This window comes from Eupeodes corollae, chromosome 1 (assembly GCF_945859685.1).
Source record: "Eupeodes corollae chromosome 1, idEupCoro1.1, whole genome shotgun sequence".
NCBI lineage: Eukaryota > Metazoa > Arthropoda > Insecta > Diptera > Syrphidae > Eupeodes > Eupeodes corollae.
Window position 1 is genome coordinate 207,359,755 of NC_079147.1, and position 27,221 is coordinate 207,386,975.

Consider the following 27,221-nt stretch of genomic DNA (forward strand, 5'->3'; position numbering starts at 1 on the left):
AAAATAAAAATTTAACTGTTAACTTTCAGTTAACAAACAAATTTAAAAAAAAAACTGTTACATACATACATTTGCCCTTTTTCAAGGCGACTTATTTTGATGTCTCATCTTTTATCGTGTTCTCCCTGTATATTTAAAAAAGGATTATGGAAGTGGTCTTTTTTCATGTTTAAATCGCATTGAAATTACCTTTTAAAAAGACACACAGGAACAAAGATCTGAAGCGTTAAATGTTTATCAAAGAAATTCATATTGCTTATTTTATTGGTGATCTGTTGCATCACTGAAATTGATGGAGACACTTTGAAAAACCACATTTTATTTTTTGGCCGATTTCATCGAAATCCTAGAGTTACAGAACCTAACGACTATTTTCTGAGATATGGCAGATTAACTACTAAAGAGTATTAAAGGACAATATATACATTTTATGAGAATGATTCGTTGCAGTAAATAGGAGAATAAGGCTAATATTTATAAGAACTTTTGGATGCTCGCACAAAAATACTTTAACTAAATTTTATGAAACTATTTTTATCTATTTTTTTGTTTTCTTTAAAAAAATGAACGTACCTATCAATATAAATTTATTTAAACAACAACAACAAAAACACATTGTAAATTAATTTCAAATGGCAAATGTGCAATTGTTTTAAATCAGTTTACTTATAATTATTATATTTATTGTATAATTTGTACAACCGTATATGATTATCTCCCAACGAAAAATTAAATTAACAAAAAAAAATGAAAAATGAAATATGTGTGTATATTACAAAAATCTTGTACATAAGGCAATTTTATGAATTGAAAAGTAAAACAAATAAAAGATTGTTTAGGTTTATGTCAATTAAAAAGCAAAATGGCAAAATCAATTTTTTTAAAATAAAACAAATTTATTTGAAAAAAAAAAACAAAATAGGTCAAATATTTAAACATTTAAAATGCAATTGAAAACAGTTGCATTTGAAAAGGAATAATTTATTATGTTTTTTTTTCTTAAGTTTTTTTTTATTATTGAAATTAATTACTAATAATAAATTACATTATATAAAGAGATCAAATTAATATTTTCTTTCACTTTCAATTTGTTTAAAATTCAATTTCAGGCTTTGTATTTTGTTATGTTGTTAAAGATCCTCGTAAGACGATATCAATGGAGTTGTGGTGTCAACAAGAACTAAAATACTATGAGGTAGAGGATAGATATTGTTGACTTCTACGTAATATCCCTTGTCAAATTGTTCCTTCGAAGAATACAAACTAAAATGATACAATATATATAAGTTTTTCCAAAAGTTTCCCATGCATTGGTACACTCAAAAAATTTAGTGCACAAAGATTTAACAAAAAAAGGAAAAACTCTAATTCTCAAAATGTTATTAGTGGGTTTCGAACATTGGTACACTTTACGAGTATTATACGCACGAATACTTTTTTTTCATTTAGGTGTGATCTTATTTCCCCAGTAACATATGCATTATTTACTCACTCTCTTTTTATTATAAATCAAAGTTTTTGTATTTGTCAATGCTTTTACTATTGGTTCTTATATTTTACACTGCTATTCGTATATTGTAAGTATATTATTGAAGAACTTTCAGCAATTGAATGTGTTATCATAAAACAAAAATATTCTAAACCGGGTTCATGTTCAAGCTTTGTATGTTCCTTCTACACAATTGCTTCTTGTAAATGTACTCGAACATAGGGTTAGATAAGGACCCTATTTCATCAAACACTTTTCACTTTGCAACTTTGCAAAAATTGTAAACTTTGCAAAGTGAAAAGACTTTTCATTTTTTACATTTTGTTTAAAAAGTAAAAAGTAGCAGTATTTCAGTAATTTAAAATACAACTTTGAAATATTGAAAAATTGCAAAGTAAATCTGATTGTGTTTATTAAAATCAAATATGCATTGAAAATGAAAAATGCATGGTACAGCCAACACATTCAGCTCATTTATAATTGTTTGTAGACAAATTATTTCCGATATCGAAGTTAATTCTTAGTTTCACTGCCTTTTGGTCACTATTTTTAATTTCTTCGTTTCATTTCCAACAGCTTTTCAAAAGAAACGTTATTTATAATATAAATTGTCAAATTCCATTGATGTCGATGGATTAAAAATCCTCTACAAATTCAGACATTTTTGAAATGAATCAACACGCCAACCCTAAAATTCAAAATTCATGGTCCTATGTCCATTGTGTTGCTAACTATTATTTGCTTCTTTATTTTCAAAGCGATTCATTTATTTTTTATTTGTTTTCGACAACTTTTCAAAACCAATTCTTATTTGCAAATCAAACATTTCTCTTTGAAAACATTATCAAAACTTTAAACATAATTTGCCAAGTTTATTGTTTGGTGAAAAATAAGTGGAAAAATTGTTGCAATATTACCAAAATTACTATTTTTTTTGTGTTTGGTGACACGTACATATTTTGAAACGAGAAAAACTTTTGAATTTAATAATTTTCTCTTTGCGAATTTACATTTTGTGAAACGTAATTTGCAAGTGAAAAATCTTTGGCGAAACAGGTCCAAAGTTATCATAATCCAGATATAGAATAGAAAGGCTATTTTTCAAAACTCAATTTTTTGCTAATTTAAAAGCGATTCAATCAAAAAATATCATTCGAATGTATAGTGACTATTCACTTCAAAATTCTAGATATAATCCACCTCCTCGCCCTCCCTATATAATGCCCAATAGTGTTTTTGATTATTAACCAGATTTGATTAATTTGATTTGTTTCGATATTAAAATCCCAGTTATCAATAAAGTAGTATCATAATGTAATTAATGAAAAAATAATAATCCATATTTTTTTCCACTTTCATTTGAAAAAAAAAACTTTTATACCAAATCCTATACTTACGCCAAAATATCAATTGGATCCAAGATAACTTCCGATTTATAAACTGATGCTAAGAAATTTGTAAATGCTGCTGTATTATTTCCCATTTCTATATCAGTTTGATGGTTCTACAAGAGTTCGGAATAAAGATGATTTAAAAGATAACAAAAACATAACATAAAGCACAACTCAACCCCTACCTCAGAATTTCCATTGCCATTTTGTTGAATTTCAGGAATTCCATTTCTTGTTCCCCAGAATGTTATTACATTGTCATCTGATGAAACAATCGTACATTGATCACTACATTTTACCTTCTAAAGCAAGAAAAGGAGAAAACAAATAATCAAATCAAAAATATATGTATACACTTGACATTTTTTTTAAATTACCAAAATATATTTATCCTTTATTCCGGGAACAAACGTTGGAAAATCTACTGGATTACAATGACCCAAGCCACGCTGTCCTTCAGAATTCCGACCCATAGTCAGAACATACCCACCTTCGATAAGAAAAACTGAATGTGTCGATGAGAGATCAAGACCGATAACTTTTCGAGGGAGAATGACCTTTTTCTAGAGCATCAAGTCAACGTTAGAAGATAAGTTAAAATATGTTTGTTATTTTTCTAAAGTAATTTAAGGTCTTTTTCTATCTCTAATAAATCATTTTTTAAAGAACAAAATCAAAACTCTTTCGCTCTAATACCACTTAAAAAGAAAGATTTTTCCGAAAATCTACATGTACATATACTTACAAATGCCATAATTTTCCCTGGCTTATTGAATCCCAATTTATTATAATCGTTGCTTCCACAAACATGAACATCACCATTCTGAAAAAGTATTGCCGAAGTATTCGGGCCACAAAAGATTTTTTGTGGTTTACTATTGATGTGTGCCAGAAGGATCTTTTGTGGTGTTTTTCTATAAAGCAATTTGTGTGTCAAACTTTAAAAGGTTTTTAAAATATTACACATTTACTTACTGCTGGGTTTGCTCACTTCCTAATCCAAGAGCTCCATGGGAATTTGTACCCCAAGTGTATACAGATCCATCTGTACTCAAGGCTAGAACGTGATCCATTCCAGCTGCAACTTCTTTAATTTCTATATCTTCTAATTTTTCTGAAAATCGACAACTTCATTTCTTGAAAAACTATAAAATAAAACATGTAAGTGCATCTACCTATAACTTTTGGAGAATGATATGTTTTGATCTCATTATGACCCAAAGAATATTTTGAGTTATCACCACAGCTAAGAACTGAACCAGATTTAGTCCAAAGAATTGTAAATGCATCTCCAGCACATGCACTAGCATGTTTTTTGTTTAAATAAGAATAAGGAAACAAACATAAAAAAATAAAGTGTTGAATTTATATAGTATCCATTTATTAAACTTACCCTACTACATGATGTTTTCGAACGCTTTCCATGCGACTAGGATAATGTTTCCAAGCTTCTAATGAACTTATACCCAACTGTCCATGTGAGCCTTCACCCCAAGTATAAACTGAGCCATCTTCAATATAAAATATAAAAAAAAAATACTTTGTAATTAAGCTCTTGTGTTTTAAGATTTCGAATTTGAATTTACCTTCGTTAACAACAACAAAATGTGAATCACTAGTCGCAACCATGAGAATGGTAGCTTTCGGTGGTAATTGAATTGGATTTAAGCTAAAACTGCTACCAAATGATTTTAATTGATAAAGAACAGACCTATAAAATATAAAATAATATGTTCATAGATATATGCATCTGCTCTTTTCTTTGAGTACACTTGAGATCATTGTCTAAATTTGAGTAACCTATCCCTAGTTATATATAACCAAGCATCCTCATTGAACTTTTGATATATTGAGCTTGTTGTCTCAAGGTTTGCCACTGAGGTGTGAAATGTCCAACACAATTTGTTACAAGTGTATTATACCTTTTCTCAATGCTTTGATTCGGTGAAACAGTTGAGGCTTTCATCAATTCCTTTGTGTGCGTTTGAGCTGTGGGTTCTAGTGACATAGTTCCAGTTGTAGATGTAAGATCCGAGAGACCAATATCATCTTCATAACAATACCTAAAAAGATTTAATTTATAATCAATACAAGTAAATACATACAATTTTTTTCTTTAAAATACCCTTTTTGTTTTCCGAGATTTCGAAATATCAATGGTATCCAATATTCTAGAATTTCTGAAGCATTTGGTCGTTTGGTAGAATCCACTTGAAGAAGATTACTTAAAAGGCTTCGTAATCCAGACGAATATCCTAATGGCAGTGGAGTGTAAGATGCCTAATTTTTTTTTTGAAAATTTTGACTTGTACCAGCTTTATTAATTTTGTATGTTTTTATATTACAAACCGCCATAATTTTGGTAACTAATTCTGATAAATTAGTAGCTGCAAAAGTTTTTCGCAAACAACACATTTCACCCAAAATGCATCCCAATGCCCAGATATCACTTTTATTATCGTATTCTTTACCTTCACACTAAACAAAGAGGAAAAATTAATATTTTTAGATTTTAATAAAAATGTAATCGAAAGCTTTTACGAATACCATCAAGAAAACTTCTTGAATATAATTTTGTGTGGCTTGTGAAGACTTCTTGAGATTTTTTCAGTGGGTGTTTTTGTATCACAAAATATGGACTTACCATTTCCGGGCTGAAATAGTAGGGTGTTCCCAATACGGTTTGAGCATGGATCTTGGTATTCATTATTTTTGATATACCAAAATCACCTATTTTGACAATGCCTCTCTTGTTAAGGAAAACATTCGCTGTTTTAAGATCTCTATATTGTTTAAAATAAAAACGGAGGATTTTATATATTAACAACTGAGCAATATTGTCACAAGTAGAATATTATAATATGTATTTACAATACAAATTTTTGAATAACCGATTTTTGCAACTGATCAAAGCTTTAAGCTAAAATGACAACGTTCACAACTATAAAATGTTTTGTCTTAATTCTCCTTGGGAAATTTTTTTAATCTGGAAATATTTAAATAATTCTACTGCGACGTTACTTGTAGATAAGTATTAATTTTTGAACTCTACCAACCTATGCAAAATGTTCTCAGAATGCATATAATTTATAGCACTAGCAATTTGTTCAAAAACAGCTATAACATATCTCTCCGGAAAATACTCCCTTGCTACTCGTTCTCCTATTACTTGAGCTAGGGTCCCACCATCAGCATATTCCATTTCAATGAGTAGTGTATTATTTTTAATGAAACTACCCAAATAACTTATGATATTGGGATGATGTAGTTTTGAAAATACTTCAACTTCATTCATTGCCAAATCACGTTCGGATGGTGTTAAATCGACTAAATTGATTTGCTTGAAAACTATCGGATGTCCATCGGATTTGCGGCGATAAAGAATTGCTATACCAAATGAACCTAGAGATAGAGCACGGAACAGATAGACATTGATTAAATAAATAATACAAATTTATATCAGTCTTCTTTAACCTTGTCCAACGACTTTGACCTTTTCATAATTGCTTAACTCGGGTCCAGCAATATTCAAAGTAGCCGATTCTTCGGATTTTGGTTGTGATGTGTTCTCGTTAGTCACACTCAAAATTTGAGTTGGAAATTGGGGATTGTATGTTGCATTTCGTTTGATTGCAGTGCTGGAGTCAGCTACTTTCCCCGAAAATAGAGGAACTGTATTTGACTTCCACTTTTTCATAATTCCAAATAAATGTATTTATTTTATTCTGAAGCTACTTGTTTTTGATATGCTGTCCAATTATGAACTGAAAATTTTGTTTTGGTCAATCCCTGTCACCGTGCAACAGGATATAGAAGACATGCGCGATAAATTAACATTTTCCAGCAGTTCATTTTCCAGTTGCTCCTTTAAATGTATATATTATGGGTAAAGAAGGATCAACAGTAATGAACATGCAAAAAATGTCATTATAAATTTCTACTACAAGTAGCACTCGAAATCTACAGGCAGCAGGATGAAGCAGTAGAGTACAAATTAAAAAAGATTCTTCGAAAATAATTAAATGAATTCAGAAATAAGTTCAAAACGCCTCGCATGTCAGCTCGTCACTTATCGATGGTAACCTCTCGGGTTATTGATATCCCGAAACATTATGTTTTGTGTTTAAATCAACGGTCATGATGAAATAGTTTTCTATCAAGGTCAGTTTTAGTTCCCTCAAAAGAATCTCGAGTTCTGAGGCAACCTTTGGAACTTCGGCAGTAATCAAACACATACGCTTCCCTTAAGTTAGTGAGATTATAGTATATACCCTTGTAATTAATGCATTTTCGTATAAAGAGAGCGATACCACCCCTTTTAGTGGAGCTAAACCGGTCTATTCTAATGTTATTATAATTTTCACGATTCGTTTTGTTTGTTGATGGAAATCGATGTTTCATTAGCGACTGGGCCTTTGCCAGTTATTGAATTTATATGTTTGTTTTTGACTTGTTTACTTAAGATTGTCGTGGTTTTTGTATCTTAAAGAGTGTTTCTTAGTTACCTTATTCACTCCATATTTCTGATCTTTTCCGAAAAAAAAAGTTAAAACAAATTTGATTTGATCATTTTTATTACTGTATTCATTTTATTTTTTATTTGAATGATGGTCATGAAGTTAAAAATAAAAACGATGTACATTCTTAATTTACACTCACAACGAATGTATAACTGTTACGTAGCCTAAGCTGAGTGTAAAACCCTTCACAATCAATCTGATGCAATGAAAGCATTATTCTAATTTATTTTGGTTAGAAAAATAAACCAAAGAAGAACTCTTAAAATTAATCTTAGCGGTATTTTAAAGCATATAAATGACTTATTTATAAGCTGATGACGATCTTTATATTCCTACGAATCTTGACTAATATTTACTCTCATAGCGTGACGATATTTGGCCACCATATCTGTCAGAAACTGGACGGCTGCTACCGCTTCCACCACCATACGGTCCAGATCTCTCATTATACGTTCTATCGTAACGGTCACCGGATGACGCCAACGTCGTTCTCCAATGCTCATCGGATTTCAATGCTTGCCTGCCACCAGGTATTCCTCCATTCGAGGACATTCCATTGCTGGCATATGACTTCATACCAGACGGTCCGCCACCAGAATGTGATGCATGTCCATGCCCGGAATGACTTCCATGGCTAGAATGGCCCTGCATTTGCCAGTTGGCACCGCTGCTGTTAGCGCCACTTTGACGATCAGATCCATACGAAGCATTCTCATACCGCTTACTACTACTGCCTCCAGCAGTTTGACCGTGACGTGGAAAGAATGATGATGAATTCATACCGCTGCCTCCATTTGAATGATAACTGGACGAAGGAACATGACGAATTTCAACTTCCCGCTTATACTCGTCTCTTTTGCTCGATGGATAAGAAGCATCGGCCCCGCTGCGTTTGCTGGAAGTGTACTCATCGCCACCACCACCTCTCTTTGAAGATATGTATTCATCGCGCTTCGATGAGTATTCATCTACTGTGCGTTTGCTGGCACTTGAATAGTCATCGGCTACACTGCGTTTCAAGCTGCTGGAATAATCATCTGCTCCGACTGCACTACGTTTCAGGCTGCCTGAATAATCATCGGCTCCTACTCCGCCGCCGCTTCCGCGTTTCGATGATGTATAATCGTCACGTTTCGATGTGTAGTCATCACGTTTTGACGAGCTTCCATAATCATCACGTTTTTTGTCGTAGCTGAAAGAAGACAGAAAATATTTTATAAATATGTATGAGAGGAATTTATTTTTAGCTAAAATAATAAATTATTTATTGAAAAATAACTAATTTAAAAACGTGTTGGACATTTTATTTAAGAAAAAAATATAAATAAAATAGTCTTCCAGAGTCAGTACGACTTTGAGACAAAGACGAGAATCGAACAAAGAAAATGGAAATTCTTCCTTGTCCATCTCTTTCAGCGAAATCAATATGAATACAAATTGATTTCACTTTTACCAATTTTTAAAAAATGGCAAATTCCATTTAAATATGGAATGAACTTTAAAAAGTACAAATTATGTTGATGAATTTCGATTTTAAACTCACCTTTTTGGTACTACAGCCTTCGGCGATTGGGCTTTGACCATGGTGAGTTCATTTATCCGTCCTGGGTTCATCGAAGAATTCGGAAGATGATGATCATTTTTGACCAGCTCTAATGTAGCTCATTTATCATCAAAAATTGCATCAAATGAAATGAAACTATGAATTTGAAATTGTGTCCAGTTGATCACTTGATTTGATACTAGAAGAGCGATGTTTTCTTCGATGTCCGGTTTGAAATTCAAAATTTGAATTGCATTCGTTGTCATTCATTTAATCATTTCTACGACTTATTTATAAAAAACCTCAAAAAATGATTCACCGTTTTAAAATAGTATTACAAATCGTTACATCAGTTGTGTCCTAAACACGATTAATCGTTTTAGATTCTCATAATTGTTGGATATAAAAAAATAAGCCAATGTCAAGGGAATTGCAAATGACCAAAGGTCATTAACTAAACATCCATTTTATTTGATCATAACTAGTTCACATTTTAGAATACATAATTTAAAAAAAAATACCAACAGCTCGTTTATTTATTGTTTGTGTTCAATTCATGTCTTTTCAATAACGAACAAGCTTGATATTTTTTTTCTTAACATTTTATTTTCAATACTTATAGACAGCTTTACGAGCTTCAGCTGGATTGAATTCTTTTTTTGTATCTTCAATAACTTGTCGGTCATACTCACGAAGACGTCTTCGTCTTACCAAGCGTTCGGCTTTCCTTTTACTTTCATAAAATTTCCGTGCCACAGGTGTTTTGTATTTTCTCATTAGCTCTAGTGCTAATATTTTTATATCCATTAAATATGCACACTCTTCATTAAACCATGGATTCTCCTTCTTTGGCTTGCATCTTTTCTTGTAGTTTCTATATTTTACGGCATTTTTAACATACTCTTCATAACGATTCCATTCTTCTATTTCTTCAACGCGTTGTGCAGATACTTTATCACCTTTTTCTCTTGCATCTTGTATGGCTTCTATTACCCTACGTACCAGTATATATGAAAAAATTTGCTTCTTTAAAAACTTTCAACTATAAAAAGTTACAGAAAATGATATTCTGATTTTGTGGAGATTTCGTTTAACACAAATTTGGACACAATAAATATTCTACGAGGTTCTTTCAAACAAATAGAAAATAATGCTGCCTGAAGTTTAAGCAGCAAAAATATAGTTTACCTTGTTGCAATAGAAGCATCAAATCTTGGTGGTGGGGGTGCTTCAAAGCGTGCTCCGGGATTCCGTTTGCGTTCGGTTGCCTCAGGATATCGATCATCGCCCGATCTCTTTACAGCCCTCTTTGGCGGCTCTTCAATGCGTGATGTTGCCATAATTCTAAATTAATTAAAACGAAAATAAAAAATTAAAACATTTTTCCAAACTAAAATATCAGTTTTATAAACAAAATCAACACGCTGGCGCTACTAGCTACATCCAATTGATACACAAAAGCGCCGGTAGCGCCTTTCAGTTTTTCGTCTTCTTTTTTTTTTGATTTGATTTGTGGACATTTTCTTTACAAAATGAAAACAAAAAATTACAAGTAAAAATATACAATATATATATTAAGAGTGATCGAATAAAGTCTGAGATCTGAGAAAGCTTCATCATACTTCATTTGTTGGCGCTTGAGTTCTAGGCGCTCCAGTTCGATTTTTTCACGTTCCAACTTCTGGCGTTCACGTTCCAAACGTAACAACTCGGCTTTCTCTCTTTCCAAACGCTCACGTTCGGCAGCTAGTTTTCTACGTTCCTCAGCTAGACGAAGTTCCTCTTCGCGTTGGCGCTCACGGATCTCACGACGACGACGCTCTTCTTCACGCAGCTCACGTTCGCGTTCCCTCAGTCGCTGGCGTTCCCTTTCTTCACGGATCTTCTGGTAAGAGAGGATCTCCCGTTCTCGGCGTTCACGCTCCTTTTCTCTCTCACGGCGAAGACGTTCTCGTTCCCGCTCACGTTCTTCACGGTCAATGCTTACTCTGCGTGGTGGTAGTGGTGGTCGTTCAATGCGTCGCCGGTCTCGTGAACGTGAATTTCGTCGAGGGCGTAGGGCGTTGTCTGCTTTGTTCCTATCGCCATCGACGCCTTTGTTCTCAGTATCAGATGCACCAGCCTTGATGGCACCACCCTTTGGTTTGTCCTTATCATCCTTGCCAGAAGCGCTATTGGATGTTATTGACTTTTTGTCGGCACCATCACCTGCCTTCGCTTTGGCGTCCTTAACCGGAGATGATTTCTTCGAGTCCTCTTCCTTCTTCTTGCCAGCTGAATTGGCTGCACCTGCTGCTGTATTGCTGTTATTACCAGAACCGATTTCGTTCTTCGTTCTCTCCACAGAGATTATGCGACCATGCAATTCGGTACGATGCAAATGATCAATGCACCGACTTGCGTCCACTGACGAGGACATTGTTACGAAACCATAGCAGCGGGTTCCCGGTGTACGTGTATTGGTAACCACCTTAGCGCCGATAACTTTGCCATATTTTGAAAAGATCGTCTTCAAGTCACTGGCACGAGTTAGAGACGACAGTCCGGATACCCACAAATTGCGACTAGACGAAGATGTTTTCGATTTTGATGAATCCGTTGCTTGGGCTGATGATTTTTCTGGAAATTCCATAATAACAATAGTGGTCGGGTGAGCACATTTAAAATGTTTTTCTTTAAAATACTGGGACTTATTTTTTTTCTTAGTTATTTATAAAACTTACTACAAAAGAACTTGCACGAGCAATGAAAATAGATATAAACACTTTGCAACTCTATAACTGCCCCTCCCTTCTTTTCTTACTGAAACTATAATTTATTTTTTTATTTTGGAATCTGAAACAGTTTTTATTTGGGACGCAGGACACGACGAATAGTCAAGTTGAGTGTTAACCGTTCGATTAGACTACTGGTGATGACTGCTTCACTGCAAGACTATAGAGATGAGGAACATACGAATAGTTAGTAGTTACTGTAGATTTCGATTTGTTGGGTTAAAAATGAATATGCAGCAGCTCGTATCGAATGCGGAATGGGGGTCTCTCTGTCTTTTCGGAAAGTTTTGTTTAATGCGAATTGGTAGGATTCTGTATAAAGGGCAGGGTGGATGGGTAGCTAGTTATTTGTGTTGAGTTTGTTCCTAGTCAGATTGTACACCTATTGAAAAAACTGCCAAATTAATGATGATGATTTTACCTGCATTCCAAATTAGGGTTACGGGGTTTCAGCTGATCCTTGATGAGAAAAGTTAATGCACCGACTTTAAATAAGTTGTTTTCTTTGTTGTCTTAGGTCCAAATCCACCTTCCAGAGTCTCATAAACAAATCTAACCTAAAAACTGCTCCTGCACTCTTTAGACGCCTTCTTCTCGCCAGCCCAACAAAGAAACTCTTATAATCGATTCATACCAATTGCAGCTGTCCGGGAATATCTCTAGCCCCCGCTAAAATACAGAATCAATACCTCCTTTACTACTTACAAATATTGCTCTTCAATCTTTCCTTTCGTCTTTTCATTATGTTAAACACCTCCTCTCAGGACTTTGATCATTATTTTCAGTTGTTGCCAAGTCCGTCCAAGTCTTCATCATAATCGAACGAATTTACACTCTTTGACATTTTATCGATTTATATCTCAGCTGATGACGAAGCTCAAATGCACGGCAAACAACAAGTAATAACCACGACTTAAAAGTAAAATAAAAACAGAGAAAAAGAAAACGAGTCTAGCAGCCGCTGTAGTTGTAGTTTGTGAATTGATGATATCAAGCAAAGGGATACGGGTTGTTGTCTTTTTCGAAAATCTGCTGAATCACCAGTCTCGCAAGCTTATTATGATGTTTTTACGTAATTGTCTTCCAAAAAATTTGACTGCTCAATGTAACACCCATCTCATTAGGACATCAGAAAGTTTTGGTCTTCAGAAAATTCATCCTCATCGTTCTTCCAGTGGTACAGGAACAAATCGAGCTTCAACTATCTTCAACTCGCGCCTAGATTTAAACTGTTTATATCCGAACTTATTCTAAAAAAAAAATGAATACAATCGTGCTTAAAACTTTCACTTAATTTATTGGTTGTAGTTTTTTCAGCTTATATTATCCTATCGAGGATAATAGTAAGTATATTGTCTAAAACTAGTTGCGAAAGCATCAAGAGAGCAACGTTTTGAGGAAATTGCATAGAGACGTTAAATAGTTAGTCCAATGAATGCTCATTAGAAAATCAAAAACATTCTATCGCTTACATGCAATAATCAAGATATATCCGTAGGAAAATAAATGTTTGAGCAAAAATCTCTCATATTAATAACAACACTTTTGGAGAGGGATACTAAGAACTAACTTAAGTCGCAGATACAATCAATTTTGTGCGTTGTGTCTTTGGGTTATTATCATCCAAACAGTTCAATTATTTTAATCAACCAATTTAATTTCTGAAGTACCAAATTTCAAGTTATATTGCTCAGCTTACAAAACTATTGTTATTTAGCTTTTCTTTAAAACAAAAAAGAAAATAGTTTTAAGAACGATTGTATTCTAATTTAATTTGCACACGTATTGTTGTAGAAATAAACTGCTTCAGATTCCAAACAAAATTCCTATCAATAAGCCAAAGCCCTCTTAACCGAATTAAAAGTTTTAAATTTTAACATTTCAATTTTACATTTACCTTTGTCATCCTTCGATGCAGATGATTTTGATGACGATTTTTGTTCAGCGCTGACGAAGGAAATCCAAAGAAAAGTAATTGATTAGTATTTGTGTTTTTAGAGAAAAAAATGTAAGATCATCAAGAGTATTTATGAACAATTTATTTCTTAGGTTTTTCCAATAGCTCGGTGTGTGGCATTGATATGCGAAGGTTTTGCAAAACATCCGAGAACAGATAACATAAAGCTTGTTTTCAAATACAGGATCAAGAATTCCAAACTGCACGAGTACAAGTATATCATAAAACACTATCGCATATCGGTACGCTCACACACTCAAACATTAAAATAAAAACCTAAGTCATGAATTGTCAAATGCAAAGGTCCATTGTCATCAAAGGTTTTTCAAAACCATCTTCTTCTTTTTGTTGTCTATGCATTGAGATCATCATCATCATCTTCAACCAACCTTTCGTCCTTTTGTTTATCAGCTGTTTTATCATCCTTGGAAGATTCTTCCTTTCCACTGGTAGATGCCGACGATGATTTCTTCTCTTTGTCCGAATCAGATTTCTTGGTGTCAGATTTGGTCTTCTTTTCTTCGGAAGAATCATCCTTATCCTTGTTCTTTGATTTGCTTGTCTCTGTTGTGTTCTCATCAGCTATTAGTGTGAATGGACAGTAGTGAGGGATGTTAGGTTAGAATATTTATTCGCCATGGTTGTTTTGGTGATTATTTGTATTTTTAAATTCAATTAAATTATAAAATAGATTTTACAAAAATCGCGGAGAAACATTGTTTCTAATTTTATGGATTATTGTTGTTATTTTTTTATCACAGTATTGTTTTTATTTTTTTTTTCACTTTCACAAATTTATTGATTATAAGGAATATAAATTAAAGCTTCTTTTCTTAATGCAAAATAATTCAAATGGAGTTTATACAAAAAAGATAACTTACTCAGAGTTTTATCCTTATCGTCTGGAGCCTGAAATATTTGTTTTAAAGAATCGCAGTTAGTATGTTTATTATTTTAAAGTGTACGTTTTTTTGTTATTATTTACTTCATTGTGCAAAAGTTGTTGCTCATCTTCTTCAATTGTTAAATTGATAGATTCCTCATTGTCAATTACATTGTTATCAGTGTTTTGAGTGTCCTCAGTTACCTCTTCTACTTCTTCTTCTTGTTCCTCCTCATAATCCTAAAAAATAAAAAAGGTAAATATAAAAACTTTTACGTTACAGAATATTTTTTAAAAAACAAGACATAATTTGTTTTTAAACGCCTATAAAATAAAGTAATTGAAAGCTATCAAATATTGTGGTTCCCTATTGTTCTTATTTAGAAAAAAAAAAAGAATTGCTTGAATATATGAACTTACAGCGTTAGAAAAAATAATAGGTTTAAATAAAAAATGCGATCAAATTTGATTTTTTTATTTATATTTTTTTTATAAGTACTTCGACTTTCAAATATTTATGTAGTAGGCATAAAAATAGTTGATTTTTTAAAAATAACAAAATAAAACAAAAAAGACTTGGAAAAAAATAGGTGCAAATTCTGGCAATTTCTGGAAATTGGTAAAAAACTTATCGTATATTTAATTATACATATTAATATTTTGTTGGATTTCTATTTTTATTACTGCCTCGTAAAGTTGCGGCAGATATTCCACAAGTTTCCAAAGAAATTTTTTCCCAAGCTTCCTTGATTCCACTACATAAGGCAGCCTTATTATATTTTTTTTAAAGCTGGGGAGTCATTCCGCAATTTCTGAAACGATAATCGTCAAAACGATTATCATAACGATATCGTCAATAATTTGCTTCACGTAACTATCACTATCGTCTCGTTCAATCATTTTCAGTATAAGTTCGTTGAGTATATTCCAAATGTCAAAATGAACTCAACGAAATTTATGCTTGTTTAATAACTTGAAAATGTTATTAAACTTGGGTTTTCTCTGTGGGAAATTTCGAAAATTTGCAAAAATTTATTGTTAATAAACAGCCAACTAGTTTGTAATGTTTATTGTTATAGTCACTTTTTGTGTTTTCATTTGTTGCAGCCGAAGATAAAACTATAATATTAAAATGTTTGTTCAATGTCTGATATTTTTGTAAATCAGCTGCAGAAATAAACCCAATTTTGTCTAAGAGAAGGGAGTGAAGACTCCATTTTATCCACAGGGAACATAACTTGGCTTCAAAAATATTTTTTGTTTCCAAAACTACTTTGGATTAGTGCTTTGAGCAAAAGCGATATTAAAATCGTTGCCTGTCGAATATACCAATGTTCCTCTGCCCCAAAGTTTCAAAAGTTACAGCAAATTTTAATATTGAAGGTATATATGTACATAATGTATATATATGTATGTATTTTTTTGAGTTTTTATTTTCATTTTGTAACAAAACTAAACTACACCGAAACTTTTTTACTTCAATTTGCTTAGTTATCAATGGAAATTAATAGCAGACGATACCTACTTAGCTATCGTGCAAACGCTATCATTTTGACGATATCACTTTGACGAATATCGTCTTACGTGAAGTGAGACTATCGTCGAAACGCTATCGTCTAACGATTATCGTTTTACGGAATGACCCCCCTGGTTTATTTTTGACCACAGACCACAAGTTCTAGATTGGCGTTGAGGTCAGGTGTTTGAGCTGGCTAATCGAGAAATGTAATTTGTCTTGCTTGAAACCAAGTCTTTGCATTTTTCGAGGTATGTTTTGGATCATTGTCCTGTTAAAACTTCGAAATCAGTCATCATCTCGTCATCAGCGTAAGGCAGAATAACATTTTCCAACATTTCCACATATTTTTCTTGATTCATAATGTTCTTTATCCAGAACAATGGTCCAACTTCATAGCACGAGAAGCTACCATAAACCATGATGCTTCCACCACCGCTTAATTGTTTTTTTTGTGTACTTGGGGTTGAATTCTTGACAAGAAGGGGTCGTCTAACATAGTGGTTGCTATTCGAACCAAACAAGTTCACCATGGTTTCATCCCTCCACAAAATATTCTTGAAGCTCTTTATGCCCGTTTCATTAAAATGCTCATTTTGACCTTTAGCAAATAGTTTTCTGTTCTTCTTATTCTTATGGGATCTTTCCAGAAGATGGAGCAGAAAGTTTAGCTGCTAAATACCGGTTTCTAACTGTTCTTGTTGTTACCGTAAAAATAGGACTCTTCTATATTTCGGTAGAAGTAATGAAAGGGTCTTTCTTAGCCATTCTTACTATTTGACGATTCAATTTATCAATTTATCTTTCCCTTTCTTCCTTTCGTTTCCTGTCCTTTTCTTTACAGCATTTGTTATTTCGATTTGTGAACATGACAACATTTCAGCAATATTTTTGAACGTTTTCCCTTCAGAACGGCCCTTTCGGATGAGACGTCTCTCTTCATAGGAACAATTTCTAGCACGACCCATTATTTAAGAAAATTATTTTAAAATCTAACCTAAACACTCAAAAATCATATAAAATATAAGAAAATAGAACTTATAAGTAATCACTTTTGTGAAAAATTAGAATATAAAATATTTTCAACGTGCTCTAATTATAAAATTTAAAAAATAATAATTATAATATGCTTAGATAAATGTCATTTGTAAGCCGTTATAGAGTAAATGCTCATGCACACTTATTATTTTTTCCACCACTGTTTATATAAGAAATTGCAATGCTGTCCAGCTTGGACCATTGTTAGATACTTATTATCTTATTAATAACAAATTTTGGTTGTTGATAAAATCCCAATATCATTAACGGTTTTGGGGAAACTGTTTTTTTTCGGATTCCACTATGGCATGAATTCATTTAATTATTTCTATAACTGTTCTCAATGTTAATTTTCCTAAGAATTTTGTATTTTTTTAATAATCTTAGATCAAATCACGTGGTAGTGATTATCAAGTTCTGACACTATTACATATTTACAGGAAGAATCTAAGCCGACATTTGGCCAACCTTTAACTACAGGAACTTCAAATTTTCTAATTAATGACACGCATCCAACCAAATTTCAGGTCACAATTATGAAGCACTTTCTAACTTATGTTTGACTTTAAAAGGTAGTTAGTGAATGACGTATGGATTTGAACAATGTACAGCTGTGTTCAAAATAATAGGAGTGCTTTTACAAAATTTGCTCAAGTTTTTTTTACCATGTGTATACTGGTAATCAGCCCATTTCTCTACCGGTAAGTATAACGGGACATTAAAGATGATTAAACAATGAACTGGTTTGCAATTCACAACCGTTTACATTTGTAACCAGAGATCAAATGATCTTTACTCTCAATCAGGCTATTCAAAATAATAGAAGTGTGAGTTATATTGTACGTAAAAAAAATCAAAAACTTAAAAAAAATAAACAGTAAGTAACTAAATTAAAATAGGAATATTAAATAGTTGGACTATCAAATATCTAAACAAGTTTGGTTATTTAGTGGGCCGAGGAAAGCACTGCACCGACGAAAAACGGGAAATCATACAAAAGTTGCGAAATGAAGGAAAAACGTATAAGGATATAAAGTTGATGTTGGGGTGCTCTGACCAAATATGAAAAAAAAGTCGAAACCCGGGGACAGAAACGAGTGAACATGACGATCGTCGTATTGTTCGCTACAGCCGAAAGGATCCTTTTGCGTCCTCTAAGATGATCCAGGAAGATCAAGGACTGGCAGTAAGTAGCGTAACAATAAGAAAGCGATTGTTGGAACATAATCTTTCCGCTCGCAGTCCACGAAAAGTGCCGATGCTTACAGAAAAACATGTAGCCGCTCGTTTGAAATTTGCAAGATGCCATGCTAATTGCCCAGCAGAGAAATGGCGAAACATTTTGTGGACTGACGAGACCAATATTGTTTGATTCGGTGGAACTGGCTCTAGGCAATACGTCAGACGTCCAGAAAATTTCGAGTTTAAGCCTCGGTACGCCATTAAAACGGTAAAGCATGGAAGTGCTAAAGTGATGGCATGGGGCAGTTTCTCTTATGCTGGTGTTGGCCCCATACAGCAAATTATTGGCACGATGGACCAACGCGTTTATGTGGATATAATGTCCAATGTGATGTTGCCTTATGCGAGTTGGAATATGCCGGTTAAATGGGTATTTCAACAAGACAACGACCCGAAACACCAGTAAGTCTGCCAAGGAATGGTTTCGGGTCAATGAGGTTGAGGTCATGGACTGGCCAGCTCAGTCGCCTGACCTCAATCCCATAGAAAATTTATGGGCAGATGTGAAAATGGGTGTTTCTCGACGAAGACCCTTAAATGCGAGGCAGTTGTGGGACGCAGTCGAGGAAACATTGAACCACAAAATACTGACAAAAAAATCTTAATATTGAATATTTTTTTTTTTAGTTTTTTATACTTTATTTTGAATAATTCGTTTTGGCTTTATTTTGATAAAATTCATGTTTTTACTACCTTATTTGTTTTAAACAAAGTAGTCTTTAAGCATAATAATAAAAGACTGGATTACCTATTTTGTACAAAAGAAAAAATAAATTTAAAAAAATTATACAACTTTTGAGTCACGACTTAATCTAAAAAGAACAGGCACTCCTATTTTTTCGATCACAACTGTAAATCACTAAAACTTGTGTTTAAATTTAACTGCATTAAAAAAAAAAGTAAGGAGACTGGAAGGATTCACCCTGTATACAAATATTGAATATATGAAGCTATACACCCATTGGGCGTCGTATTATTTTATATAAAATTATATAAAATAATTCTGATTCTTCTAAATGATATGATTATCATGATCTGATCCGGATCAGATCACGGTGATAATAAAACGCGGCTATTAAAACGATAATATCAAAGCAAGAGGAAATAGGACGACAACTTTCAACAGCCATTTTTACGGTACGCGAAAGAGGCCGATCATGTTCAAGAAGAGGGGGCGACTTTTCATTACTGCAGGATGAATTTCCTTTTGATTTTTTTTTACAGTTAGGTAGGGTTCTCAATAGAACATTTCATATTAAGGCGAGGAAACAAATTTTAACAAATTTAAGGGTGTCATCCCATGTGATGGGTTCAAGAAATCGATTTTTTTTTTTCAAAAATTGCAAGTTTAATACCTATGTCTATTTTTCAAAATTCGAAATCGTTTTAAAGATACGACTTCGGGCTTTTTAAAAAGATAAAAGGAATTAAGGAATCGGTGGAAAAGGACCACGTAAACTAACTTATAAACTTATTCAAGAAATCTTTAAGGTTTTTTTAAGTAATTTGAAACTAATGTCGGTTAGGTGATGCCCTATAGGCCGCCAAGCCCATACTTATGCTGAGAAACGTGATGAAAAGCGAATCTCACGTTCTAATTTTTGTATGGGAGAGCGGAAAAATATTTGTAAAGTCTAAACTATTAAACGAATTTTAATGAAATTTAAAACACATGTTAAGATTAGTTTTATACATGCTTGGTCAAAATTTGGGCAAGAAAAAATTATTAGAAAAAAAGTTATTGGCATTTTTCTAAAATTTGAGGGTTTTTGATTTTTGTATGGGAGAGCTGAAAAAAGTCTGTTAAATCTGAATTATTAAACGAATTTTAATGAAATTTTACACACATGTTAAGAGTAGTCTTATACACGCTTGGTCAAAATTTGGTCAAGAAAAAATTATTAGAAAAAAAGTTATTGACATTTTTCTTAAATTTGAGGCTTTTGATGTTATATTTAAATAAAAGTTTTTTTTTTAGTAAACATCTTAACTTTTTATTTTGAACAAAATGTTATTACTAACTATATATATTATAAAATCAAATAAATAAATAGATAAATACATACAAAAAATAAATAAAAAACAATTATGAAGTAGTAAGTTTATGACGCTAAAATGAGGTATTTAGCGTTTGCGCTGATTTGAAGTATTTTCTTTTTTGCCTGTAGCCTTAAATCTGTTATTATTGGATCCGAGGATATGAGTATATGATGCATCACAAATTCATTCGTCACAATTCGGCTGCATTTTCTCGAATGAAACCTGCGCCAGGTATTACAAAATTACGCAATACACAACAAAAACAAAGTAATAAAACTTTAAAAATAACACCTTTTTTTATTTCTACCTGCCCTACTTTTAGCAAAAAACTAAAAAAATAAAGGATTATCCCTAATCCTTTTCTTTATTTTTTTTAAGCTCTATCATATAATTTAAAATATCATAAAACTATATTGCTTTTCGTGTGTTCTTTTCAAGAAAATTGAGTTCAAAGTTGAAAAAATTTTCCGGGCAGAAATAAATGGTTTCGCAAAAATCGAAATTCTCAGACCTGTGTCAATGTATTAATTTTGTTTTATTTTTAAAATAAAGTTTGATATTTTTTCTTAAAATAATGGGCTTAACCAGTTCATTCTGACAATTAATAACGAAGAAATCAAACTTTTTGGTAAACACCACCGTCAAAACGCAGTTTTTTGAAATCCGATTCAGTGAAACATTTTTGATCTTAACTTCCACATCTGCACGTATCTGCAGCTGATTTTTTCTGTGCTTTTACATAAATGCATGGAGCATATGCTGGCATACTTACTTTCTTGGAGTCTTTTGGAGCTTTTTTTGAAATCAAAAAGTTTAAAAAAAATACATTTTTTCCTAGTACTTAAGCTTCAGACTACTTATAGAAGGTATCTTTTATAAATAATCATTTTTTTTTATTTTAGATAATCGAAAATAGACCAATTAAATTATTTAAGAAGCTAGAGAATTTATTCAAAGGAACTTCGGAAAAAAACATCTCAAAATTTGTTGAAAATACGGTTCGCGATTTGAGTAAAATTATTTTTCAACTTTGAGGGCTCGTAAATCAGAACATACAATATATATGTTGAAAAATACTTTTAAATCATACGCTCGGGTTATATAAGAGTACTTAAACACAAAATTTAAAAGGATAAATATAACTTCTTAAAAAGACTTTTTTCCGCTCTCGCACCACTGTGCGGCGTAATAACAGCTAGGTATGTAAAGGGAGCATGCTGCCACCTGTAACCCCTCTGATTGGGATCACTATAGGATTTGGAGTGTGGGTACATTGCATTTGACCACTAAAATCAAAGAAATATCGAACAAAAAAAAGCAAGCACTGATAAAAAAAACAGGGAAGAAATGTCAAAATCAACCATTTTTGCGTGTTTTGTATGTACAAAAGTAACTTTGGAAATTAATTTAAAATAGAAATAAATGTGTCCTTGCTCTAAAATAAATTGCTAGTTATTTTTTTGCACATATCTATCAAATAAAAAAAACAGTGAGACGAAATTCGTGCTTAAAAGTTGAGCCAAGAGAGACAAACCATAACTTAAAACAAAAAAAGTAAGGCTAAAATAAGCCAACATTTATAATAAAATTATATACCCTTTTTGAAAGACTGATTAAATTATATAAGATTAATTGTCGCGTTTTTTTTTTAATTCACATGCAAACTCATAATTTCAAAGTTGTTAAATAAAGTCCTTAATAAACTGTTATACATTTTCAATCGAACTACAACTACTTTTGTATTATTATCTTGTTCTTGTACTTAAGTAAGCCTTTGCTAACACCCAGATGTATAGAGTGTAAACAGGGAAGTATGCAAAGTATGGAAAGTTTCTTTGCATTTAAAGAACATTTAGTTAAAGTTGGTAGGCATATCACTTTAATCGCAATTTCAGTGACTTTTCTTCCCATTATTTTATCCTATATGATTGAATGTGACCGATAATGGGAAATTCTGTAGAAAAAAATGTTTTTTTTTCCATGGAGACCGGTAAAGGTAAGACCTTGGCCTGCAGTGAAAATAATTCAAGTTATTTCCACAGCAACACAAAAGAAGGTATCAAAATGGAACCATGCGCATATCAATTACTTCTTCGCCCCACTCCCAATAGATACACAGGTACATTAAGAATGGTGGACAAAAAACTAGGTTCTTGAACAATATGTTAAAAATCTAGAAGCTTACCTCTTCTTGGTGATTTTCCTCCTCATCGACTTCGCCGACTTCATCAATTATAACATCGTCGTCTTCCCCATCATCTTCCCGCGGCTCCTCTTCGCACCTATCTTCAACTTCGATTGGTTCCTCTTTCACTACAATCTGCTTGAGTGAATCCTTCTCAAATACGTAGGTACTTGGATCTTTTCCTTCATCTTTCAATGCCTAATTTATAAAGATCAGAAAAATTTCAAATTATAATTTAAAACTCAATTTTAATTAGAACAAATTCAAAATCAAAATGGCGTCTCTTTTTATACTATTCGCTTCAGCGCCCTAGCCATAATTCACACAAGGTTTTCATTTATCTTCTGACCTTTTCCAGACGCTCTGACAAAGCTGCCTTGGAACCAGTTGTTTCTAATTCACGTTTTTCCAATTGTTCTTTGAGATCGGCAACTTTTAATTCACATAACTTCTTGCCAACAGCGTCAGACATTTTTCTAATTAATACTTTTAATAGTTTAATTTTGGCAAATTATAAATAAATCGAACACTTTCGTGCCGACTAGAACTTGTTCACGAGAGCAAAATTAGTACAATTGAATTGGTTATGAGAATTGCTTTCTGATTTTACACCGACGTACGACTTTGCGAGTGTTGAGTTGAGTGCAAGTAAAACCGAACGAGCGAAGGAAAAAGCAATACGTACGATTTTTTTAATATGGATTATCGCGTTGTTCAAGCAAAAAAACCATTAGAGAATCGAATGCCAAATGAGTCTCGTGTTTTAATAAGAGATCGGTAATGTAGTTGAAGATTCTTTAGGTACCTTGCACATTAAACCTTTTTTTGTGTAATAGACACTTTAATGTTGTTAAGCTTTTATCTTTATAAACCGTATAGTATTGTCATGGATTAATTGTTTATTTTTTGTAAGTTCACTGTAGCCACAGTGTGTTGTTGGTGGTAGTAGATTTGGTTTAGCAGGCAACTGTCACTAGGAGTCGTCTTCATATACGTACCTTTTTCACTAAAAGAGAAAAAAAATGTATGATTTAATGGTGGTTCCTAACTCTAATATTTCAAACCTGGTCTATTTAAAACCCACGCCTGTTCGAAAATGCTCGTGCTTAGGTAATGAAAATAAGAAATTGCATTTATATCTTAAAAAATTAGGGCCAACATCTTGTTTAACTGTGAGATAACGCAGATATATGGATTAATTGTAAACACATAATAAAACAAACATTTTAGATAATTGTTGGGTGATTATCAGAAAACTTAATAATACTAGTTATTATGACAGGTAAACACTTGTTTTTAGTTCCAAATGGCAATGTAGTGCAAGATGTAGTTTATGAAAAAAGACATGATATTCGAAAAATAAAAAATGTCAGCATAAAAAATCATTTTGGTACTTAATTCGATTGTGGAATAATGGAAATATATATAAGTTCATTTCTGATAAATATTAACTAGAATAACAAAAGCTTTCTGTTTACGATATGATATGTTTTTGTGACAGGTCAGTTTTTCTTGGATTACAAAAATTCTAAGGATGAAATTAACTATAAAAGTATACCTATTAAGAGATTTTAAACTGCTTGCTTTTGTTATTTTAGAGACAAAATTTAAATAAAACATAAATTAAAGATTACGACAAGCATAAACTTAAAATGACTTTCAAACTTAACTTTTGAAAAAGTTTGTCAACAAATTGGGACTTAGCACTACAAGTGTGTTCTTGTTTATGATCTTATTAGTGTTCAGTGATCAGCGAATGAAAGTTGTCTTCAACTAGAAAATTATTTTCACTCTTTTCACTCTCTGTGTACATTTTTGTATTTGCTGTTGTAATTTATTCAAAAAATTGAAGAATATTTTATAAATAATTTCATTAAAATGTGACATTAAGAAAAAACTTGAACTACCGTACCGACTGCAGATTAAAAAACTAAATGGAAGTTTGGTATCACTGAAAGACTACTTTGACACGAGTCTTTCGAGTATCGTTTAATGAAGTGTCTGAAATCGCCATATTGTCGATAACGCTGAGCTCCCTCTTTCTTTTTGACCACGTTCTGTGAGAGTCGTACAAAATAAATATGAGTTTGAATATTTCCAAAAAACGCAAGGTAAAATCCATAAATTCCAATCTAAATCTATCAAAAATTAATTAACCAATTCGACAGCTTTATAATGACACCAAATTTGTGTGAAAAACTTGTCGGATTAGTGATAAAATTTCAATTTTAATTTGAGACTTAACCTAAAAAAAAATTGATGTTTCATAGATTTTTAATAAAATAGTCCTTTTTGTTCATTTTGTGCTTTTTTATTCCAAATAGTTTGTTGCCGATGGCATGTTCAAGGCTGAACTTAACGAGTTCCTTACTCGTGAACTCGCAGAAGACGGTTACTCCGGTGTGGAAGTGCGTGTCACACCCTCCCGCACAGAAATCATCATCATGGCCACCAAAACCCAACAGGTCTTGGGAGAGAAGGGTCGTCGCATCCGTGAATTGACCGCCATGGTCCAGAAGCGTTTCAACTTCGAAGCCGGTCGCATCGAACTCTACGCCGAGAAGGTTGCTACCCGCGGTCTTTGCGCCATCGCTCAGGCTGAGTCGCTCCGTTACAAATTGACCGGAGGATTGGCTGTTCGTCGTGCCTGCTATGGTGTGCTCCGTTTCATCATGGAATCCGGTGCCAAGGGTTGCGAAGTTGTTGTTTCCGGCAAGTTGCGTGGTCAGCGTGCAAAGTCAATGAAGTTCGTCGACGGTCTGATGATCCATTCCGGAGATCCATGCAACGACTACGTCGAAACCGCCACTCGTCACGTTCTGTTGCGTCAAGGAGTGTTGGGTATTAAGGTCAAAATCATGTTGCCCTACGATCCCAAGAACAAGATTGGCCCCAAGAAGCCATTGCCAGACAATGTTTCTGTTGTCGAGCCCAAGGAGGAGAAGATCTACGAGACCCCAGAGACAGAATACAAGATTCCTCCACCATCCAAGCCTCTGGAGGAGGTTGCTGAAGCACCAAAAGTAATCTAAAGCGAGGGGAGCGAGGTCTGAGGAGTCTTTTATTTTTATTGAGAAAATAAAATTTATATAAAAAACTCAGTTCTTCTTTTCTTCGTATTCCTTTTAGAATTTGGACTTTTATGTTTTATGATCTTGGAATTGCAAATGATGGGGAAGATAAAGGTTTTTATTTGTAGTTCAAAAGCTTTCCGATTGAAGGATTTTTCTTGGTCTGCCCAAGAATGAAATTTACTAACTGCCCTATTATGGTTATCAAATATCAACACGATATTTGATAAAAGTTGATAATTATCAACAAAATTAATGAATCGGTATTATAGTGATCAATTATCAATATTTTTGATAAATAGTGAATTAAAAGATCTATTGTGAATAGATTTATTGATAAACTCGGTATTACGGCTATCAAACATATTGATACTCATCAAATATTCTATCAGCTACAAAATCTTCGTTGACAAATGTATCAAATATTCGTAAAGGGTAAAGAATTGTAATTTAAATGCGATTTATACGTTTTTTTTTATAGTTTTTATTGAATATACAAATTGAAGAACGAAATGCATTCACCAGAATTGTTGTTTGAAGGCATAAACTGAGGAACGAAGGTTTATCGTGCAAGCTAAAAAAACATTATTACGAGATTCTTCAAACCCACTGGACAAATTATAATTTCATGAATTAAAATAAGCAAATTAAACTTGGTAGGTATTACGGCTGTCAAATCCTCAGGATTTTCCTCCATTACTTCCACAAGCCTTTCTATTTGTTTTCTGTTGCTAACTATTCTACTCCTAAATAAACAAAATATTAAGAAAAAAGAGAAATTTATTTAATGAAAACAACTTACATCATTCCGCCGATATTATTTATAGACCAAAACACAAGAACTTAACACAAATGACAAACGTCAAACACCAAACAAAACCTATTCGCAATCGTATATTGATTAGTATTCACAATGGATAAAAAATCATCATTTGATACTCATAATACCAAATTATCAATAAATTGATACAAGTTATCAGTTATCAAATAATTGATAGTTGATAGCCATAATAGGGCTGTAAGTACACATAAAATTGATCGATAAAATAAGTTTTAAATCTCATTTACAAAGTGGGAGTTGAATAATACAGAGAAAGATATAGAGAGAATTTCATCGTAGTCACAAACTTTCACAGATACATTTTTGCATTACGAACGGATTTGGTGGTGCGCTTTTTCATGATTCTTAAAAGTTTCCGCTTATTTGAATTTTAGTTATACTTCAAAATTCAGTTGGTCATTTCATCAAATATTTAATGACTAGATTGTTATATCAAAAAACATACCAAATTTTTAATACATAGTTAACACCTAAAGTTAGAATCACGTTTGGAAAACGTTTATTTCCTTTCTTTTTGGTAATGAAAAATGACACACAAAAAAAGCGCATTAAGTGCACACTTTTAAACCCAGTGCGTTAATTAATGATAGTAACATCATATAAAGTACCCGTGGCATGATGGTTAGTGCGTTGGACTGTCCTGCAAAGGGGTCTTGGGTTCAATCCCTGCCTGTGCCACCTTTATCTTCTTCTCTTGCGAGGAATTGACAAATCCTTCAAGAGTAATTCTT

At 32.8% G+C, this 27,221-nt stretch overlaps 3 protein-coding genes across 4 annotated transcripts; 1 reads left to right on the plus strand and 2 right to left on the minus strand.

The window, feature by feature from the left end:
- Window positions 1–49: 49 nt before the first annotated feature.
- On the minus strand, window positions 50–6,640 carry LOC129953951 (serine/threonine-protein kinase Nek8). Its single transcript, XM_056067513.1, has 15 exons — window positions 6,355–6,640; window positions 5,937–6,282; window positions 5,525–5,663; window positions 5,230–5,358; window positions 5,006–5,160; window positions 4,803–4,943; window positions 4,467–4,591; window positions 4,274–4,391; window positions 4,056–4,183; window positions 3,856–3,994; window positions 3,626–3,794; window positions 3,258–3,443; window positions 3,066–3,182; window positions 2,887–2,993; window positions 50–1,263 (listed from the first exon to the last, which is right to left on the minus strand). Exons 1-15 carry the CDS (start codon window positions 6,575–6,577, stop codon window positions 1,131–1,133), a joined length of 2,355 nt encoding a protein of 784 aa, XP_055923488.1. The 5' UTR covers window positions 6,578–6,640; the 3' UTR covers window positions 50–1,130.
- A 796-nt stretch (window positions 6,641–7,436) lies between these two features.
- Window positions 7,437–23,238, minus strand: LOC129953950 (SAFB-like transcription modulator). 2 transcript variants are annotated; one of them, XM_056067511.1, is made up of 9 exons: window positions 22,928–23,236; window positions 22,579–22,776; window positions 14,660–14,797; window positions 14,556–14,583; window positions 14,064–14,256; window positions 13,615–13,664; window positions 10,566–11,562; window positions 10,132–10,287; window positions 7,437–8,592 (listed from the first exon to the last, which is right to left on the minus strand). In XM_056067511.1, the coding sequence occupies exons 1-9, from the start codon at window positions 23,048–23,050 to the stop codon at window positions 7,746–7,748; spliced, it is 2,730 nt and encodes a 909-aa protein (XP_055923486.1). In that variant the 5' UTR covers window positions 23,051–23,236; the 3' UTR covers window positions 7,437–7,745. The 2 variants fall into 2 exon arrangements, with proteins under 2 accessions (XP_055923486.1, XP_055923487.1); XM_056067512.1 differs by lacking the exon at window positions 7,437–8,592 and adding an exon at window positions 9,365–9,937 and having other exon boundaries at window positions 22,928–23,238.
- A 1,291-nt stretch (window positions 23,239–24,529) lies between these two features.
- On the plus strand, window positions 24,530–25,679 carry LOC129953955 (40S ribosomal protein S3). Its single transcript, XM_056067518.1, has 2 exons — window positions 24,530–24,689; window positions 24,903–25,679. Exons 1-2 carry the CDS (start codon window positions 24,660–24,662, stop codon window positions 25,608–25,610), a joined length of 738 nt encoding a protein of 245 aa, XP_055923493.1. The 5' UTR covers window positions 24,530–24,659; the 3' UTR covers window positions 25,611–25,679.
- The last annotated feature ends 1,542 nt before the right edge of the window (window positions 25,680–27,221 follow it).